Consider the following 21,988-nt stretch of genomic DNA (forward strand, 5'->3'; position numbering starts at 1 on the left):
GGAGACCTCACACGTATATAGATTTGTTCCATGCTTCCAGAATTCAAAGCAGTTGAGTGATTAATTATCAGAGCAGTCATCTGAGTTAATGAGACCATTACATTGTGTGGTTTTATCCACATCCAGAATCTTGCTAAACAAACTCAAAAAGATTTCCCTGCGGATTTACATGGCAGAAAAATCAAAGTCAGCCTTGACCCTTCATTGTCCCATACATTATAATATTTTCACTGTCTGACTTATTTCAGCTCCCCTGAAGCATGACTAAATCCTTTTTTCAATCTTTCTACAAAGTCCTACCTTTTCCTCTCAAATCTAGGCTAGGAGGCACGCCTCTTGCTCCCCCTGACCGCCTTAATTTCCAGACTATTATATGTGGTCGTCATTTTTAACTGTTTAGTAGAAAACATGTGTTTGTATGAAAGTAATTCCAGGAATGAAATGTAACACCTAAAACTGCACTTCAGTACTTTGTTAATGTGAATATGTTTGGTTGATAGAATATACTACATTGCTATAGAGTAAATAAAATTAATTGTATAAATTTGAATTGGTGTTCTCTTGAACCTAGATTGGGCAAAGAGGGAACAGAATATCAAATGTGTAAACTCTGAAACAAAAACTACTGTAAAAAGCATTAGGGCGGGGTGGGAAAGTGAATTCCCAGCTGGTTTCCTTCAGTTTTGTCATTGCATTCTCAAAAAAGAAATGAACTGTTTCATGAACTCCAGCATATAGCATGGTTTGCAGAAAATGTATTCTAATAGTTTAAAAATGTCCCAGTATTGCCTCCAAATTAGTTATATCCCAGATTAAAATACCAAAATTCTGCCATTTCTTTGCAAGAAAGGTCTTCGCAGGGGCATTTAATTAGAGACCTTCATAAGATTTAACATTTTTAAAAAAAGATAACGACTGAAATGAAACTGCTAACTATAACCAAAGTGAAAACAATACTCAGTACAGGAACTAATTGAGTAATTTGCTAATTAGTTTTTATCTTCTGAACTGTGACCTTCTGAAAATGTAGGATGGTAATGCTGTTGTAAACAAACAGGCTGTCAGTGTACTTCCCCAAGTGCTCTGCATTCCCTTGTTTCTAAGCTACTGGTTGTTTCCTGGTTGGACCAGGAAATCCAGTTAGCTATTAAGTTCAAATTTGTTGTCATAGGCATATGTACAGGGGTTATAAATACCAAGAAAATTAGCTTTTTGCAGCAACACCATATGTTACAGACACTACCAATGTAAATTAACGTAAACTTAAAGTAACAAATTATACATAACCGAAGTAATGATACTGGTGTAGGCTGAGAGAAAGGAAAGGGTTTCTGGTAGCTTGTCTCTTTTAGGTGAACTCAAGAGCCTGACCGAAATGAGGAAGAAGCTGTTGTGAATCTTGAACTGTGGGTTTTCAGGTTTCTGGTGTACCTTTGGTTCAAGGTTCTAAGTAAGAAATGGCAATAAAAGGCAAATTCAGTTAAATATCAGTTTAACCTTGTACTGATTAATTGATTTGTTTTAGTGCTGGTCTCTATTTGTGCACGTTTTACAAGTGATCTTGATTCATCCTCTCCCGGAGACTAAAAGAGGTCCTTTGAAAATATTATGCAGGAATAGAATAGCTGTTCTTTCCAGTGGTATTCTGCTGTCAATGTGAAGCTGCTGAACTGTGACTGGGCAGTCATTAAGTCTGTAAATTTAATAATTTACAGGTTGCCAGGCCATTACCAATAAATCTTGCAAAGAAATTCTTGGGAGCCCCATGCTTTGAACCTGAAACCTTTGCAAACTGCAGATTAACATTCTATTCAGAAATGTAAACCAAGCCATCTTTAACTTTACTGACAATCTGGAGTTTGGTTTACTCTCCCACTTACATCCCAGCCTGGTTGTGGAACATCGGAGTTACTTATACCCCTGGATTTTAGATGAATCCATGTAAAAAGAAGTTATTTCAAGGATTTCAAAGGTCAATAATTTGATGTCGGAGAAATGTATACAATATACATCCTGAAATGCTTTTTCTTCGCAACCATCCATAAAAACAGAGGAGTGCCCCCAAAGAATGAATGACAGTTAAAGGTTAGAACCCCAAAGCACCCCCAGCCCCTCTCCCTCCCACACGTAAGCAGCAGCAAAGGAATAGTCCCCCCCCCATCGGCAAAAAAATACCATTGACACCTGCCACCAAGCACTCAAGTGTGAGCAAGGCAACAGCAGAGACACAGACTTGCAGTTACCCCAAAGACTACATTGTTCACCCAGCATTCGACATACCACAGGCTCTCTCTCTCTCCGTAATAAGGGAGAAAGAGATGTCTCCATTTCACAGTGAGAGGGGAGACATCACAAACAACTCACTGATAAACGATGTTAAAAGTCCATTGTGTCGCTTTTCCCGAGCTCTGTGCCCAAAGATCTTGGGTCTCTGGGCACACAGCCTTAGATCTTCCGACTCCCATGACACACTGGTTTTCTGCTCAGACACTGACCTCCAATTCTCTCCCCCTGCACCCCCCCCCCCCCCCCCACCGTCTCCAAAGCAACATAAGCTCAGTCCTCCAAAAGTGAACGTAGCTCTTAGGCCGAGCCCTTGGTGTGCCGAACAATGGCCAGTTGTGAAGCCCAGAGAGCGGGTTCCATTCCCGCAAGGGACTGAAGTCAGCATGTAACTCCAGGTCAGTATCTTCAAGAGAACCCTGAAAAGGAAAAATGGAGATATTAAAGATGGAAATAGAGCTGTTTCTGAAGATGCAAGAAAAGGAGTCGCCATTAGGTGCCATTAACCCTCCTAGTCTGATAAATGAATGCTTTGTGCACAGTGTTCGGACAGACAGTGTTCGGACGGATGAAAAACATCTGTAACAGACACCATCTCAAGTTGATGGAGTGAGAAGCTGAAATAATGGATGAAAACTCAGTAATTTCTTATATACTTGTCTGGGCAACATGGTGGTTGCACAAAAACAGAAAATTCACTTTAATAGTTAAAGTGAATTCCTCTGTGCAAGTTAAAATAAACTCAGGTTTCACTGCATTCTTGGTTTAGTTACTAGTACTATTTTGATTCTTCACAGAATACCAGGCTGACTTGTCAAAAAAAAACAGTCTCCTAATCCTGGTAGAACAATATTCAAGCAGAATAGTATGACTATTGGAAATCTGAGATGAAACTGTACTAACAAATTATCATTGTCCTCCATAGATGCTTCTGAGCTGCTCATTATTCCTAGTGCTTTCTGTTCAAATACAGAAAGATTCCTGAAATCCCTTGTATCGATGTTGAACATAAGTTATTCCATTATCCCACAGCTTTGAAGACAAGGAAGACAATTCCCAACTTGCCTTAAGAGTATTTGTTTTTTACATGAATTTATAGACCAACTTTTGAAAGTTTTCTGGTTTGTGTGTTGTGAACTAGACTGTGGTCAAGGTTTTTTTTCCAATTTATTTTAAATAAGGGAACAGCTATAACTATGGGGGATTTTAACTTTCATATTGACTGGACTAATCAAGTCAGACACGGCAGCCTTGCAGAAGAATTTATTGAGTGTATTCGGGATGGGTTCCTTGAACAATATGTTACTGAGCCGACAAGGGGGCAAGCAGTCTTAGATCTGGTCCTGTGTAATGAGACAGGACTAATAAAAAATGTCCTAGTAAAGGATCCCCTTGGAATGAGTGACCATAACATGGTCGAATTCCATATTCAATTAGAGGATGAGAGGGTTGGATCTCAAACAAGCGTACTGAGCTTAAATAAAGGAGACTATGATGGTATGAGAGCGGAATTGCTTAAGATGGATTGGGAAAATAGATTAAAGGGTAGATCGGTACTTGATCAGTGGTGTATATTTAAGGAGTTATTTTACAACTATCAAGAAAAATATATTCCACTGAAAAAAAGGTTGTAAAAGAAAAAATAGTTATCCGTGGCTAAGTAAAGAAATAAAGCAAAGTATATGACTAAAAAGAAAGTTATATAAGGTAGCTAAATCTAGTGGGAAGATTGAAGATCGAGAAGCTTTTAAAGATCAGCAGCAAATAACAAAAAGATTGATTAAGAAGGGGAAGATAGATTATGAAAGTAAATTGGCGAAAAACATAAAAGCAGATAGTAAGAGTTTTTATAGTTACATAAAAAGAAAAAGGGTGGCTAAAGTAAATGTTGGTCCCCTAGAAGATGAGACCGGGAAATTAATGGTAGGGGACATGGAGATGGCAGAAACGCTGAACAAATATTTTGTATCAGTTTTTACAGTAGAGGACACTCAAAATATCCCAACATTGGATAAACAGGGGGCTCTAGGGGGAGAGAAGCTAACTACGATTCAAATCACTAAGGAAATGGTACTTGATAAATTAATGGGACTGAAGGTGGATAAATCCCCTGGACCGGATGGCTTGCATCCTAGGGTCTTAAGGGAAGTGGCGGTCGGGATTGTGGATGCATTAGTGATAATTTTTCAAAACTCGCTGGACTCGGCAATGGTCCCGGCAGATTGGAAAAATGCTAATGTAACTTCTTTATTTAAAAAGGGCAATAGACAGAAGGCTGGGAATTATAGGCCAGTTAGCCTAACATCTGTGGTTGGCAAAATGTTGGAATCGACAATTAAGGAAACAGTAACAGGGCATTTGGATAAACATAGCTTAATAGGACAAAGTCAGCATGGCTTTACAAAAGGGAAGTCATGTTTGACAAATTTGTTGGAGTTCTTTGAGGACATAACATATAGGATAGATAAAGGGGAACCAGTGGATGTGGTGTATTTGGACTTCCAAAAGGCATTTGACAAGGTGCCACACCAAAGATTATTACTTAAAGTAAAAAATCATGGGATTGGGGATAATATTCTGGCATGGGTGGAGGATTGGCTTTCTAACAGAAAACAGAGAGTTGGGATAAATGGTTTATTCTCAGACTGGCAGTTGGTGACTAGTGGTGTTCCGCAGGGGTTGGTGTTGGGACCCCAACTCTTTACAATCTATATTAATGATTTGGAGAAAGGGACTAAGTGCAACGTATCGAAGTTTGCTGATGACACAAAGATGTGAGGGAGTGTAATGAGTGCGGAGGACATTGAAACCCTGCAGGGGGACATAGATAGGCTGAGTGATTGGGCAGACATTTGGCAGATGAAATATAATACTGACAAGTGTGAGGTCTTGCACTTTGGCAGGAAAAATAATAGAGCAAGTTATTATCTAAATGGAGAGAAACTGGAAAGTGCTTCTGTGCAAAGGGATCTGGGGGTCCTGGTGCAGGAAACACAAAAAGTTAGTATGCAAGCGCAGCAGGTGGTCAAGAAGGCCAATGGAATGCTGGCTTTTATTGCTAGGGGGATGGAGTATAAGAACAGGGAGGTCTTACTGTAGTTGTACCGGGTATTGGTGAGACCACACCTGGAGTACTGCGTGCAGTTCTGGTGTCTATATTTAAGAAAGGACATACTGGCTCTCGAGGCAGTGCAGAGAAGGTTCACTAGGTTAATTCCGGGGATGGGTGGGTTAATGTATGATGAGAGGTTGAGTAGATTGGGACTCTACTCATTGGAGTTCCGAAGAATGAGAGGCGATCTTATTGAAACATTTAAGATTGTGTAGGGGCTTGATTGGGTGGATGCGGGGAGAATGTTCCCAATGATGGGTGAAACTAGGACTAGGGGGCATAATCTTAAAATAAGGGGATGCTGTTCCAGGACTGGGATGAGGAGAAATTTCTTCACTCAGAGGGTAGTGGGGCTGTGGAATTTACTGCCCCAGAGAGCTGTGGAAGCTACTACACTCAATAAATTCAAAACGGAGATAGACATTTTCCTGGATAAAAATGGCATTAGGGGATACAGTGAACGAGCAGGTAAGTGGACATGAGGCTAGGTTTAGACCAGCCATGTGATCTCCTGGACCAGTTTTCGTTAGCCTGGATGGGTCGGAGAGGAATTTTCCAGATTTTTTCTCCTCAATTGGCAAATCGTTTTTTTTCCCTGGGTGATCACATGGGTTTGGGCGGGATGAATAATAAAATAAAATGGGCGGCATGGTGCCCTGTTGGTTGGCACTGTTGCCTTGTGGGATTCGGTGAAAACTAGAGCTAAGATTGGATCAGCCATGATCTTGTTGAATGGCAGAGCAGGCTTGAGGGGCCGATTGGCCTACTCCTGCTTCTATCTCTTGTGTTCTTATGAAATACATGAGAAATAAATATAGAGAGAAGAACTGAGTTACGTTAAGTATATAGATGTCTATTCAATAGTGAAGTTAAAATAAGTAGTGCAAAATGACAAATTTAAAATAAGTAGGGAGGTTGTGTTCATGGGTTCAATGTCCATTTGGAAGACAGATGGCAGATGGGAAGAAGCTGTTCCTGAATCACTGAGTCTGTGCTTTCAGACTTCTGTACTTCCTTCCTGGTAAAAATGAGAAGAGGGCATGTCCTGGGTGGTGGGGATACTTAGTGACGGACACTGCCTTCCTAAGGCACCGTTCCTTGAATATGTCTTGGATACTACAGAGTACTACTACAGAGATACTACTGTTACCCATGATGGAGCTGACTAATTTTACAGGTTTCTGCAACTTATTCCAATCTTGTGCAGTAACCCCACCCCCCCATACCAGACAATTTAGCCAATCAAAGTGCTCTCCATTGTACATTTGTAGGATGTTTTAGTTGACAAACCAAATCTCCTCAAACTCCTAATGAAATATAGTTGCTGTCTTGCCTTCTTTATAGCTGCATCGATATGTTGCATCCAGGTTAGGTCCTCAGATATTGACACCAGGATTTGAAGTTGCTCGCTCTCTCCACTTCTGATCCCTCTATGAGGATTGGTTCGTGTTCCCTCATCTTACTCTTCCTGAAGCCCACAACCAGCTCTTTGGTCTTGTTGACGTTGAGTGCCAGGTTGTTGCTGTGACATCACTCAACTAACTGGTACCTCGCTCCAGTATGTTAGCTACCCTTGTCATTTTGACTTTGGGAGAAGCTGTCAGAGTAGGCAGGCAACTGCAAGGCTGCTTTATAGATGGTACACACCACAGCAACAGTGGACCAATGATAGAGGAAATCAGTGTTCAGGCTGCGTGATACCATGCTGATCAGCAAGGCTGTTTTCCAGTAAATGGTGATGTGCTACTTGGGTGTTCATGGAGCAGTGAGGAGTGCTCCAAAGAAAGCATTCCATCACGCTTCTGACTTGTGCTCTGTTGATAACAGAATGGCTTTGAGAAGTCTGGAGGGGAAACACTCTTATCCTGTCCCTCAACTGATCTTGACTTTTTGCATGTGGACCACTTGCATTCTTGCTCAATCCTCGCAAATGTTGATTGTGGAGTAGTCAACAGTTGTAATGGCATTCTTGGTCTTTGCCTAGCACTTTTGCAATGGTGTTTTTTCTGCTTGTCTAGGACTGACTGCATGCAGGCATAAACAGCTGTGCTTTCTGAGAAGTTGGGAATGGAGTCGAACATGATGCATTTATCAATGAATGTCCTCACTTCTGATGTTATGAAGGAAGGTCATTGATGAAGCACCTATAGATGTTTAGGTCTCGGACATTGCCCTGAGGATCTCCTGAAGCAATGTTAACTACCTCAATGATCTTTCTTTGTGTTTGTGTTTTCCTGCAATTATTGAAACTCAGTAACTTCAGTTTTACATGGGCACCTTGATGCCAGTCTCAGTCAAATCCTGCCTTGATCTTGGGGCCTTTACTCTCACCTTGTCTCTGATATTCAACTCTTATGTCCAAGATTGTGAATAGGCCTGGAGTGGATCAAATTATCCGGAGACTTTTCTCTTAGTAGATCTCGGGAAGAAGCAGGCATGGATAATCCACACAGCATTTCTGACTGAAGATGATTGTGAATGCTTCATAGAGTCATAATGTCATAGAACACTGCCCATCTTTGGCCCATCTAGTCCATGCTGACTTAACCTTCTGCCTAGTCCCATCTTCCTGCACCTGTGCTGTATATTTTTTTAGTTGGTCAGAGATTGGGAAATACTGATATTTATGGAAACCTAAGCGTCCTTCTACACAATCACTGAAGGGTAAAGTGCAGGGGCAGCAGGCAGCAAAGAAGGCCAAGTGGGCTGGCTTTTATTTTTGAGCACCAAAATAAAGATATCTTACTGAAAGTTAGATTGAGCTTGTTGAGACCACTGGCAGTATTGTGAAAAATTCTAGTCTCTTTATTTAAGGGTATTCTTACTATAGAGGGTGAGAGTGAAGGTTCACCAGACTCATTCCTGGCATAATAATTTGAATATGAGAAGGAATAAGGAGCTAGGTTTAAATTTTCTAGGACTGAGAGAAATTAGAAGTGACCTCGTATGACATGTGCGATAGAGCTGAACTGTTTAGGAAGGTATGAAGAGGATGTTTCCCAGGCAAAGCGATGTCATAGTACCAAAAATAGTGCTAGGCCATTTCCAAGCGAATTGTGAGATTTTTTTTTCCACTTAGTGCAGGGGTTCCCAACCTTTTGTATGCCATGGTCACCTACCATAACTGGTGGGTCCATGGACCCCAACTTGGGATTCTCTGACTTAGAGGGTGGTGAATGTTTGGAAATTTTTTTCCCTGGAGGATCTGTAAAAGTTCACCCCTCATGTGATTACATTTAAAACAGCTTGGAATTAGGGGAAAAAGATCAACAGCTTTTGGGATGGGGCAGGAAAATTGTGTTGAGTGGAATGCCAACTGGTACCTTGTTGAATGGTGGAACTTCTTGAGAAGCTTTCTTGCAGGTTCAGCAACCCAAGTTCCGTCTTCACCTCCCTGTGAATATGTGTGTTTGCTCCATTTGTTTCCACATACCAAGGGTCTTGGGATTGGTGGGTTAACTGGCCGCTTTAATCTGCCCCTAGTGTGTAGGCAAGTGGTAGGTTCAATGGGGGAGGGGGAAAGGAGTGGAGTTGATTCAGATATGGGAAGAATAAACTGGGATTGTTGTACCACTATGTAAAGTTAGCAAGCACTAAGGAGCAAGTGTTTTGTGAGCCATTGGATCAGTAGTAATATTCTGGTGAATCCATAAACACAGGAGATTCTGCAGATGCTGGAAATCCTGAGCAACACACACAAAATGCTGGAGGATATCAGCTAGTCACCATGCTGCAAATTCATGTTACATTTTACAGCTTCTGTTGCTGGCTTACAATTTCCATGGCTCCAAATTTCAATGCATTTAATTTGTTCATGAATATAGTAACCTGAGTATAGATCCTAATGGAATGTCATTACTTGCAGTGAAATTTTGATGGTCCAGCTTTGTTGGTGCCCTTTTGGCAGATTTTCTGAATTGTCGTATTGCTTTCCTATAAGTAACCCAGTACATTTTTAATTTGTCTTTTTTTTCTGACGTGTTCTACAGCTTAATATATTTGACTGTAAGATTAAAGGGTGCATGGGATCTTGGGCCCCATTGCATCTCGAAGGAGTGCAGGTAAGACCAGTTGTAATGTAGATGTTGTATTATCAGAACTTGTGTATAGTTGAACTGAAGATTTTCAGAGGCTTGCTGTATTTCTCACCGATATTCTGCCTTTCACTGCTCTTAATCAGGTCAGCAACTTCCCTCAATGTCATTAGCTTTAACTTTCTTGTATGTTATTCAAATTAATACAGAATGCTTATCTTTTATATAGGGGTACATGTGGAAAAAAGGACATAAAAGAAAGAACTGGAATGAGCGCTGGTTTATACTGAAGCCTGATTTAATTTCGTATTATGTTGGTGAAGATCTGATGGAGAAGAAGGGAGACATTGCACTAAATTCTAAATGTTATGTGGAGGTAAATGTTTTAAAAACTGTATATGTGACACAAAACGTGATCGTAATTATCTTTTGTGAAGTGCTATGGAGGTAAAATTTGAAGTTTACCTTTAGACTTTCAAGTTACCTATTGTGTTGTCAATACTCTTTAATATTTACAACATTAATCAAACTGGAATATTCAAAAATGTTTGAAATACTCAGAACTGTAGCAATTATAATCAGTGTTATGTTTATTTTTAGTGAGGCAAAACTTTGCAAATCAAGCCCAATAATACAGTAGATTACAGTAAAATTCGGCCATCAGTTAATTGAGGCAGCTGCTTATCTGGGACAACTCTTTATGAACAAAAACTAATTGAGGAAATAGCCAGGATTCCCTTTGTTTATATAGGATACCTTGTGGCTTAATTGAGACAGGAAACTGTTGCCAGACAGTTTCTGACTAGCATCAGTCGCAAGTACTTTTGTGGCTATTAAGACCACTGTGCTTAGAGTGAACAGTTTTTAAAATAGTGTCAGTTGCATGTGTTTCTGTTCAAAAAGCAATGATTTTTGTCACTGATAGTTGGCAAGAAATAACAATAAGACAATTCAGAACTGTTATGGTTTGAAGACTTGAGGCTTGTAGATGCCAGAAAAGGCTGGGAGTGAAAATGAAACAATTTTACTACTTCAATAAGTTGGGAACTATGAATAATTTGAAGGTATTGACAATCATCTTGAATGTTAAAATGAAACTGAAGGTTTGGAGAATGTAATTGTCGATTGTATGAAAGGCAGTCTATTTTGCACCTGGTGTCTGCATCGATTTTGTTCTTTTACAATCAGTCGAAAGAACACACTAGCATAAATTCCTCTATCGGTAACCATTAGGATCTAATATGCATTTTTATAGTACTGTCATAGTATTGGTGATGTTCTAATTTGTTCTGTATTTTATTTAAATACATAATTTATTGTTGGTTAAACAGAATTTTGTCTTTTTTATGCCTTTTTAACTATTTCCATGGAATAGTTGGGGCAGCTAATTGGGGTAGCCGGTTAATTGGGCCAAAATGCACTGGTCTTGATGTGTCCCAATTAAGAGGAATCCACTGTATTTGCTTATGATATATTTTCACATATGATATATTGGAATTTAATTAATTATCTGGGAATGTGGCAGTATAACTAGAATTAAACAGAAGATGATGGAAATACTCAAGAGAAAAATGTATTTACAGCAATGAATTTTCATCAAAGCTGGAAGGGCAATTGCCAACTGCTTTAGCATTAATTTTCTTGTTACCCAGCTTTCACCTTAACAATGAAGAATGATAAGTTGTTTTGCTAGAAGTTGCTTTTCTATTCTATTACGCTATTCCAATTAATTAAACTGAAAGCATGCACAAGACACATCCTGACACTAATATGTTTGCCAGTGAATGAGCTGCAACTGCTTTCTGTATGTGACTGTACAGGTGAGAGTTCACCATGTAATATGAGTCTTCACCCCTTGGTGTGTGCCAGCTTTGACTGCATCACTGACTCATGAATGACATTGTTTTTTGCAAATGTTATGCCTCATACAGCGTCATTTCAGGTAGTCACTCCAGTTAGTCTTCCCTTCTTAACAAGCACTAATGAATCAGTTTTTGTGAGGATTCAATGGTTTCAAGGTCCCTTTTACAATACTGGACAAATCCAAATTCCCATCTATCAATGATCTTGAATTAGAATCTGACTTGTTAACTCAAAACCCCACAGACTTCCCCACATATTACCTCTCTGCCCCGAAAGTGTCTTTCTTACTTTTTTCTTGTTTAATTTTTCTCTCATGGTTGCTAAATCAAGCTTATCAAAAAGATGTAATGAGTTCTGTTTACAACTTGTATGGACACAAGTCGGGGGTGGATCAGCCCCGGCTATGTCACCTGGGTGAGGGTGTCTGATGATTAAAGACCCGAAACAATTTATGACTCTGGGTTCATCGCTGAAGACGTATCCAAGTAGCACCAGAAGGTGTATTCTACATTGAGTATCCTCTGATCTGTTCATTGTTGTGACTTTAACTTCTCTATGCTTTTATGTAAGCTTCAAATCTTAACAAACTTTTGTAACAAATAGTGAATGAGCAATTCCGAGGCAAAGTACTGAAATAAGAAAATATTGAAAATACTCAGCATGTCAGGAAACATCTGTGATGAGAGAAACATAGTTAATGTTTCAGGCCAATGACCTTATTGGCTCCAATGAAAGTTAATTGAGCTGAAGCTGTTTCCTTCTTATTGCTGATTCAACCATTTTGATACCCACCAGTAGGTGCATAAATGCTCGTAATTGTATAACTGAATCGTATAAATGTGACTTTCGTATAGCACCAACATACTTAACCATCTGTTGAATCACTCTTTAATTGAGAGGAACGTGATTGAAGAAGATAGGCATTTTGCCTGTGCAAAGCATAATGAAGTATAAAACACAGTTGTATATAGTAGGGTATATATGAAATAATTCTTAAAGTTGACTTTTTCCCCCTCTTTAGTTGTTTTCATGTTATTCTGTTTTTTTTTAATCTCAGTTCTCAGCCTTGAGTAGCTACACAGCGTTATGAAAAAAGTACTTGTCCTTATTTAGTATTTCTTATAACCTTGGGACTTTCTATCTTCCTTCATAGACAACAAATTATTTTTGGAAGTGTTGTAAAGAAATGTAGTAGCAATTTTGAGCATAGCAAGGTCCCCCAGATGGCAAGAAGATAAGTAACCTGATTTGTTTGTTTATGTTGAAAAGGGAAGGAAACTGTTTGTTCAGAATAGCACTGTGAAATACTTTACGTTCAGCTGGAAGAGCTGTTCTGATGGCTTCAGAAGATTGCTTTGAGTCGAGCAACAGTCCATTGATTCTATACTGAAGTTGGAATTTGGGTTGCATGCTCAAACCTCTCAGCTCAGAAACTTATTGGCAACTACATTTGCTTAGCTGAAAGAAAATAGTTTCTTTAGTTCCTTGTAACTTTTGATGACTTCTGGATACCAGTGAGATATATTGAACTGAGAGCAGCCAGTTTTCTCATGGTAATAGAGTCACAGAATCACAGGCACTACAGCACAGAAATGGGACCTTTAGCCCATCCACTCCATGAAGAACTGTTTATTCTGCTTGGTCCCGTGAACCTGTACCTGGACAAGAGCCCTCCCTGATCCTCCCATTCATATACTTATCCAAACTTCTCTTAAATTTTGAATTCAAACCTGCATCCACCTCTTCCACTGGCAGCTCGTTCCACACTCTCACCTTCCTCTGAAGAAGTTCCCCCTCACATTCTCCTTAAACAGTTCACCTTTCACCCTTAACCCATGACCTCTAGTTCTAGTATAGGAATTCTAACTCTGCAATTTGTTTTCATACAGATAATAGTTCCCCAAATTCAGCACTGTGGTTTGAAGTCACTGTTAAAATGCTCTAAATTATTTATCAGTACTTTGTATAGGAGCTCGAATCAGAACAGTGCTGGGGATAGAATAGTGGAGCTTATTTTGGAACTCAAATGCTGACTTATAAATCTTTGATGACGCTCACACTGCAGGACTCGTGGAAGGTTCATGGGCTTGCAGAAACAGGCTCTTCAAAATTTCTTCCCTACTTAGGTTGTTTGGAAAGTTCAACACAGAACCCATTGTTTCTTTATGCCAGCATGGTAAGACTGGGGATTTTGGACATTGTGGGCCTATATTAGTTTATCATCAGTTAAGCATTCTTGCTGTAGGTTTGGGGCGCGGAAATCCATACCCAAACGGCTGCTGTCCTGACTTCTGACTACTTTTAGACCGCCTTCTTTTGTTCATGTTGAGCCAGGACCTCGTGCCTAAACTTTTGTTGTTTCTTCTTTTATGTTTGTTTATTTGGCTGTGGTGCAATTAACCAAAGACATGCTTCTTAACTGTGGATGTATCAATCCCCAATTCCTTTCCTGATGCCTCTGGGAGTCAAGTGAAAGCAAGTGACATTGGTAACAACCGGGCTTTGCTTCCAGATGAGCTCCGTGCCTTCTGTGCTCACTTTGACTGCAAGACCCTGGTGATCCTGTGATCTCAGTCTCTGAGGTTGATGTGAGAGTGAACCGTGGAAAGCATCCTGCCCACACGGTGTACCTGGCCGAGTACTACAGACCACTGCTTATCAGCAGGCTGCAGTGTTCACTGGGACCTTTAACCTCTCACCTCAGCAGTCTGAGGTCTCTCCCTGCTTCAAGCAGGCTTGAATGATACCAGTGTCTAAGAAGAACGTGGTAACCTGTCTCAATGACCATCACCCAGTAGCACTTACATCCATGGTGATAGTGTTTTGAGAGATTGATAATGAAACATATCGACTCCCGCCTGAGAAGCAACTTTGATCTGCTGCAGTTTGCTGACCGGCACAACAGGTCCACAGCTGATGTCACTCCATTGTCTCTTCACTCAACCCAGGAACATCTGGACAGCAAAAATGCATACATCAGGATTCTCATTATCGACTACAGCTCAGCTTTCAACGTTATCATCCCCTCAAACCTAATCGATAGGTTTCAACACCTTGGCCTCAGTACCTCCTTATGTAATTGGACTCTCAATTTCCTCATTTGCAGACCCCAGTCAGTTCAGATTGGCAACATCTCCTCCACTGTCTCCATCAGCACAGGTGCACCACAGGATGTGTGCTTAGCTCACGGCTCTGCTCGCTTTGTACTGAGAACTGTGTGGCTAAGCACAGCTCCAATGCTATATTTAAGTTTGCTGAGGACACCACTGTCATATACCGAATCAAATGTGGTGAAGAATCAGCATATAGGAGGAAGATTGAAAATCTGACAGACTGGTGCCACAGCAACAACCTCTCACTCAATGTCAGCAAGACCAAGGAGCTGGTTATTGACTTCAGGAGGAGGAAAATGGAGGCTCATGAGCCAGTCCTCATCGGGGATCAGAGGTGGAGAGGGTCAGCAACTTTGAATTTATCAGTTATCATTTCAGAGAATCTGTCCTGGGCCCAGCATGTAAGTGCAATTACGAAGAAAGCACATCAACACCTCTACTTCCTTAGAAGTTTGTGAAGATTTGGCGCGACACCTAAAACTTTGAAAAACTTCCTTAACTGTGTGGTGGAGAGTATATTGACTGGTTGCATCACAGCCTGGTATGAAAACACCAGTGCCCTTGAATGGAAAACCGTACAAATAGAGTCCAGTCTATCACAGGTCAAGCCCTCCCCACCATTGAGCACATCTAAGCAGATCATTGTTGCAGGAAAGCAGGGACCCCCCCCCCCAGTAGAAAGTATTCTTTCTATTTGTTCTACCATCAGGAAGGAGGTACAGGAGCCTCAGGACCCACACCGCTAGGTTCAGGAACAATTATTAACCCTCACCCATCAGATTCTTGAACCAGTGGGGATAACTTCACTCAATTTCTCCCGCCCCTTCTCTGAACTGTTCCCACAACCAACGGACTCACTTTAAACACTCCTCATTTCATGTTCTCAATGTTTATTCCTTATTTATTTACTATTATTATTTATTTTATTTTGTATCTGCACAGTTTGTTTTGCACATTGGTTGTCTGCCCTTTCATTGATTCTATTATGGTTATTGGAGTTACTAAGTATGCCTGCAGGAAAATGAATCTCAGGATTGTATATAGTGACATATATGTATTTTGTTAATAAATTTACTGTGAAATATAATTCTGATGTTTAGTATGGGCTTCCCAATTCAGTTTTGCCATTATATTAATTCCCATAAAATATACCATATGACATCAAGATCACTCTGCATTTTGGCTACTTCAGTTAGGTTCAAGAAATTTAACATTATATCTAAATTGTGGAATACTTTTTCACTTTATGTTAACCTTTGAGATTTTTAAGTGGTTGAGAGATTTTACGTCCAGTTAACACTATCTGAGTGGTTGAGTTTATTACTGGATATGTCAGATTATTTCAGCGAGTAAAAGATTTTACTACACTGGGTTCATGTACACTCAGTGATCACTTTTTTGTGTAGACCTGAACACCTGCTTGCTGAAGCAAATATCTAATTTGCCCGTCACGTGGAAGCAACTCAATGCATAAAAGCATGCAGACATGGTCAAAGAGGTTCAGCTGTCGTCGTTCAGGCCAAGAATGGTGAATGGTGAAGAATGGTGAAGAAATGTGATCTATGTGACTGACTGCGGAATGATTGTTGGTGTCAGACAATGTGGTTTGAGTATCTCAAAAGCTGACTTTTCACATACAACAGTCTCTAGAGTTTGCAGAGAACTGGTGCAAGAAACAAAAGGCATCCAGTGAGCAGCAGCTCTGTGGGCAAAAACACCTTGTTAATGCGAGACAACACACACAAAATGCTGGTGGAACACAGCAGGCCAGGCAGCATCTGTAAGGAGAAGCACTGTTGACGTTTCAGGCCGAGACCCTTCGTCAGGACTAACGAAGGGTCTCGGCCCAAAACGTCAACAGAGTTTCTCCTTATAGATGTTGCCTGGCCTGCTGTGTTCCACCAGCATTTTGTGTGTGTTGTTTGAATGAACAGCATCTGCAGATTTCCTTGTGTTTGCTTGTTAATGAGAGAGGTCAGAGGAGATTGATCAGACTGGTTCAAGCTCTCAGTAGCCACTTTATTCGGTGCCTCCTTATCTAATAAAGTGCACACTTAGCTTACACCACTTATTGGGTGCGGTTGTGAACATAACTCCGAAAGGGAAGACAGAGAAGAGTTGTTGATTCTTAAAGAATGCAGAACTTTAGCAAGTATTATACAGCAAAACAATAGATTAAAATCGTAAAACTATATCAAGGTCTTATAATGTTATTATTGGAGCAGTTATTACCCTTCAACCATCAGGCTCTTGAACAGAGGAGGTAAATTCACTTGTCCCGTTACTGAAATGTTCTCTCTGAACTGGACTTGCTTTCAAGGACTCTTCATCTTGTGCTCTTAATATTAATTGTTTATTTACTTTTTTTCCTCTTTCTTTTTGTATCTGCACGGTTCATTGATATTTTTGGCACACTGCTGGTTGTCCAACCTGTGGAATGCAGGTTTTTATTTATTCTATGTATTTCTTGTACTTACTGTGGTTGCCTGCAGGAAAGTGAATCTTGGGGTTGTAAACAGTGATGTATACTGTATGTACTTTGATAATGAATTTACTTTGAACTTTCATGACTCTTCAATTCACAAAATTTACCTACCCTCTTTTAGATATAATTAAGAAGACCCGCAAGATATTTTAATTCTTAAATTATATATTTAACATCTCCAAAAGTCTTTAAACCCTTTTTTTTGCAAGTCTTTAAGTGACTCTTTAACAGCAGCTTGGCCGTTTCACCTAAGTTAAAGTTATAGTACTTGGAGTTTTTTATAAATTCATCATAATATAAAATCTGATACAGATGGCTGTATTGCCATTGACAATTTATCATCCTTCTAGATCCATCATTTTGCAAAATATATACACTAACTGTTCCTTTTACTCTCTGTTGATTTTTCTCTAAGGTTTGTGTAGTTTTAACTGATTGAAGTGAAACAATTTTACTTTTTACGTACAGCATGAAATATTGAATGAACTGTTCCATGACGTTGGGTAAGCCTATATACCGTGGTTGAAATACTCCTTCCACTCATACTTTCTCACATCGACTGATCTATGTCCTATTTTTGTGGTTTGGGTAGCTCTAAATTCATTTTATTGAGTTGATGTTTTCTGACATATTGTGGCCATAACAGAATGAGGTTGAGAGAAGGGCAGGACTGGTAGTTCAGTATTCTGGGATACCAGTGTTTTAGGTGTGACAGGGAAATGGATATGAGTGGAGAGGGTTCAATGCTTTCTTCATAAGGGAAGACATAACAGAAATGGCTGGAGAAGATATTGCTGAGGGATCATCTAATGAGGTAATTTTAATCGAAATAAGGAGATGGTTGCCCTGGTAGGGCGTTATTAGAGACCACTTCTCTGAGGAGCAGCTGTATCGAGGGATTGCACAGAGTTGTGAGAACAGTGGGGGCTGGGTTTAAATTTTCCCAGTGCCAACTGGGCCACCTAGTGTGTATTGGGCCTGGATGGGGTGGAGTTTGTGTGGTGCGCCCAAGAAGTTTTCTCACATGAAACATAGGGAATCTACTCGAGAAGGAGCAATATTGGATCTCCCCTTCATTATTCATTAAAGAGGTGAGGCAGGTAACTAAAGTGGTAGTGGGGGGGGGGGAAGCACTTTGGGTCAGGAAACCCAAAGTAGTTATGGAGAAAGATAGAACAGGTTAAGGAGCAGAGCCAACTTTGAGGGCATTAGGTAGGATCTAGCTGGGGTCAGCTGGGTGATTCTATTTAAAGGCAAAGGAACAGTTGTCAAGTGGGAGGCTTTTAAAGGGGTCATATCAAGAGTCTGTTCCTGATCAGGAGAATGACAGATATTTCAAGTTTGGGGAAACCTGATTCTTGAGAGATATTGAGGCTGTAGCCAGGAAAAGAAAATGTACATCATGTTTAGACAACTGAGTGCAAATGAATTTTCAAATGTGAAATGTGAAAGCTTAAGAGGTGACTGGTAGACAAAAAAGTGTATGGGCTGGATTTGGCAGGCAGGGTTAAAGATAATCCCAAGAGGTTTTATCAATATTAACAATAAAAAGAATGACTAAGGAGAGACTAGGTCCTCTTAAAGACCATCAAGACCATGTACATGTGACGCCAGAAGAGATAGCTGAGATTTTTAATGTCTATTTCTTTATGTTTATACAGTAAAGGGGAGGTGCAACAAGACCTGGGTGTCATTGTACACCAGTCATTGAAGGTAGGCATGCAGGTACAGCAGGCAGTGAAAAAGGCAAATGGTATGTTGGCATTCATAGCAAAAGGATTTGAGTACAGGAGCAGGGAGGTTCTACTGCAGTTGTACAAGGCCTTGGTGAGACCGCACCTAGACTATTGTGTGCAGTTTTGGTCCCCTAATCTGAGGAAAGACATTCTTGCCATAGAGGGAGTACAGAGAAGATTCACCAGATTGATTCCTGGGATGGCAGGACTTTCATATGAAGAAAGACGGGATCGACTTGGCTTATACTCACTGGAATTTAGAAGATTGATGGGGGATCTTATTGAAACGTAAAAAATTCTAAAGGGATTGGACAGGCTAGATGCAGGAAGATTGTTTCCGATGTTGGGGAAGTCCAGAAGGAAGGGTCACAGCTTAAGGATAAAGAGGAAGCCTTTTAGGACTGAGATGAGGAAAAACTTCTTCACACAGAGAGTGGTGAATCTGTGGAATTCTCTGCCACAGGAAACAGTTGAGGCCAGTTCATTGGTTATATTTAAGAGGAAGTTAGATATGGCCCTTGTGGCTAAAGGGATCGGGGGTATGGAGAGAAAGCAGGTACAGGGTTCTGAGTTGCATGATCAGCCATGATCATACTGAATGGCGGTGCAGGCTCGAAGGGCCGAATAGCCTACTCCTGCACCTATTTTCTATGTTTCTATGTAAACAAGATTTGTAAGATTAGCATTATTTGTGACATGAATATCAAAACATACAGTGAAATGCGTTATTTGCGTCAGCAATCAAAGTCTGAGGATGTGCTGGGGCATCCCACAAGCACCGTCATGTACGTGACTGCAGCATAGTGTGCATACAGCTTACTGAGGAAACCCAGGCAGTCACGGGGAGAGCATGCAGACTCCTTACAGACAGTGATGGGAGCTGTACCCCAATTACTGGGCACTGCAAAGTGTTATGCTAGAAGCTCCACTACAGTGCCATTCTAAGGAGAATTACTAACGAGAATAACATGGTTACCAAAGAAATGAAGGTTAAAAATAGTGAGGTCTTGCATCATATGGATATTATAAGGAGATATTATAAGTGAAGGGGTATCATATGGACCCATCATATGGATATTAGAAGGAGGCATTGGAACATGTTGAGGTGGGAAAACCCCCAGAGCTTGAACAAGTGCACCCTGGACATTATGGGAGGCCAAGGAAGAAATTTTGGAGGCCTTGGTAGAGATTGTCAGCTCTCACAAAGTTCCAAAAGGCTGGAGGGTGGCTAATGTTGTGGCCGTTGTTCAAGAAAGGCAGCAAGGACAGGCCAGGGAACTACAGGCTGGTGTGCCTGAATTCAGTTGTGGAGAATTCATTGGAGGGATTTCTGAGAGTCGGGATCTTCCGTCACTGGGATGGGCAAGGCCTGGGCTTCCAGAGGAATTGGTCAGGGTGGGTACAATTGCTATTTTTAAGAGGCATTTGAATAAGTACATGAGGGGAAAGGGCTTGGAGGGTTATAGGTTGAACATGGGCAAAAGGGACTAACAGGGAGGATGCTGTGGTCAGTGTAGTCCATTTGGGCCGAGGAGCTCGTTCCTATGCTGTATTACTCTATACCTATAAAGCTCAGCCAACAGACTTTCCAGTTTCCCTACAAATCTACCACTTTATCCCAGTATAATTCATTTTCCTACTTGTTGATCAAAGCAGGTATTAACAAGTATACTGGTGCTCGAATGAGTCTTCAATAAATCATAACCTGCCTATCTTCTTGTGATATCCATTAGCAATGTGGCTATACATCATCCCATCGCTTTTTCTTGTGTTCGCCTGTTGGTTTATCAAATCTTTCTTTTATTTTTCTGTTTATGTGCTGAGCTGTTCTGAAGGCTTGAATATCACTTCTCTTCTGTACCCACCATCTACTTCAGTTCAGTTTCAGTTTATTGTCATTTAGAAACCACAAATGCAATGCAGTTTAAAAAATGAGACAACGTTCCTCCAGAATGATATCACAAAAGCACATGACAAAACAGACTACACCAGAAAATCCATTTAACCAGAGTCCAGAGAGGCTGCTGCGTATTAATATCGCGCTACCATCTCAGTGCGTTCCCCAGAAAGGAGCTCCAAATCCACCAGACAAAACAAGACCAAAAACTAAAGCTACAAGACCTGCATAAAACCACATAGTTACAACAGTGCAAACAATTGCATATTTGATAAGAAACAGACCATGGGCACAGTAAAAATAGTCCAAAGATATTAAAAGACTATAAGTTCAAAAGAAACCACCACACAGTTTCCACAAGTCCTCAGGGTCCCGACAGACTCGCCATCCCACGTTGGCGGCAGAAGGGAATACCCTCGCTATGGACTTCCACGGTGCCGCTGGACTCAGCCTTGCAGACGCAGCACACAATGAAAGCGCCCCGACTGCAGTGGATTCCGAGTCCGTCGAACCTCCGAGCCTTCAACCATTCCCTCCGGCACAGCTTCTCCGAGCACCATCCTCTGCCGAGCACATTAAGATGCCGAGCCCATCTGTAATACAAAGGGAGGTGTGGCTTTGCCAGCATTTCATGTTTTCTGTTTTGTGATGCATTTACACAACTTGCATACTCCTTTTTCAGTCGTGCGTCCTCCTGATCACTTTTTGGAGAGGTTCAAGTCTTTAGCTACAGACCAGGTAAAGTAGGCAGCTGAACATAAAGCTCAGCATCCTCTAATCCACCACTAACCGGCCATAATACTGATTGTACTACTTGAGAAAGACTTGGTAATCAACTAAATTAAATGTGCCTAGCGTTTCTGTGCAGAACCAATTATTTGCATACCTTCATTCAGCAGCTATTCTTGACTGTTGCTGTTCCTCTCCATGCCTTGCGGTGCAGCGGGCGGTGACCTTGCTGTTTCTTCAGTATTTTTGTTTGTTTTGTATGAGGCCAAGTTGCTAGCTCTACACTCAACTGGAAAGCATGCAAGGAGCCGGCTGGATTTGAACCAGTGACCACTCACCTCGAAGTCCAGTGCGGATGCCACTACGCCGCCGGCTATTCTTGACTGTAACTGAATCAAAAACAAGTCTTTCCAAAAGATCTCCAGGTTATCAGAATGGAAAAAAAATGTGATTCTCCACCCTTGTCAACTGTTCTACACAATTGGCAAAAATACCAGCTCAGAACTCCTAATTTTAACATGGGAATTGTTTCATAACGTTAACCTAGAGTTTCACATGGCCATTGTGAAATTGAGCCCTTATTTCCTCCATTGTTAACTCAGATAACAAACACTAGAAAACCAAGAGGCAATTAAAGAATGTAAACTTCAAAATAGAGAAAACAAAATCCAGGTCTTTTATTCTTTGGGAAGCTTTGCAAATAACTATAGAGCTTTTGAAAATGTTTTATTTCACA

General features: G+C 40.7%; 1 protein-coding gene across 1 annotated transcript in view; it reads left to right on the plus strand.

Annotated features, from left to right (window-relative positions):
- swap70b (switching B cell complex subunit SWAP70b) overlaps positions 1-21,988 on the plus strand; it is a 123,638-nt gene that overhangs the window by 54,209 nt on the left and 47,441 nt on the right. The window contains exon 5 of the mRNA XM_059975877.1: positions 9,659-9,805. Coding sequence (XP_059831860.1) covers positions 9,659-9,805 — 147 coding nt within the window. The remainder of the gene's footprint in view (positions 1-9,658; positions 9,806-21,988) is intronic.

The sequence above is a fragment of the Hypanus sabinus genome, chromosome 7, assembly GCF_030144855.1.
Source record: "Hypanus sabinus isolate sHypSab1 chromosome 7, sHypSab1.hap1, whole genome shotgun sequence".
NCBI lineage: Eukaryota > Metazoa > Chordata > Chondrichthyes > Myliobatiformes > Dasyatidae > Hypanus > Hypanus sabinus.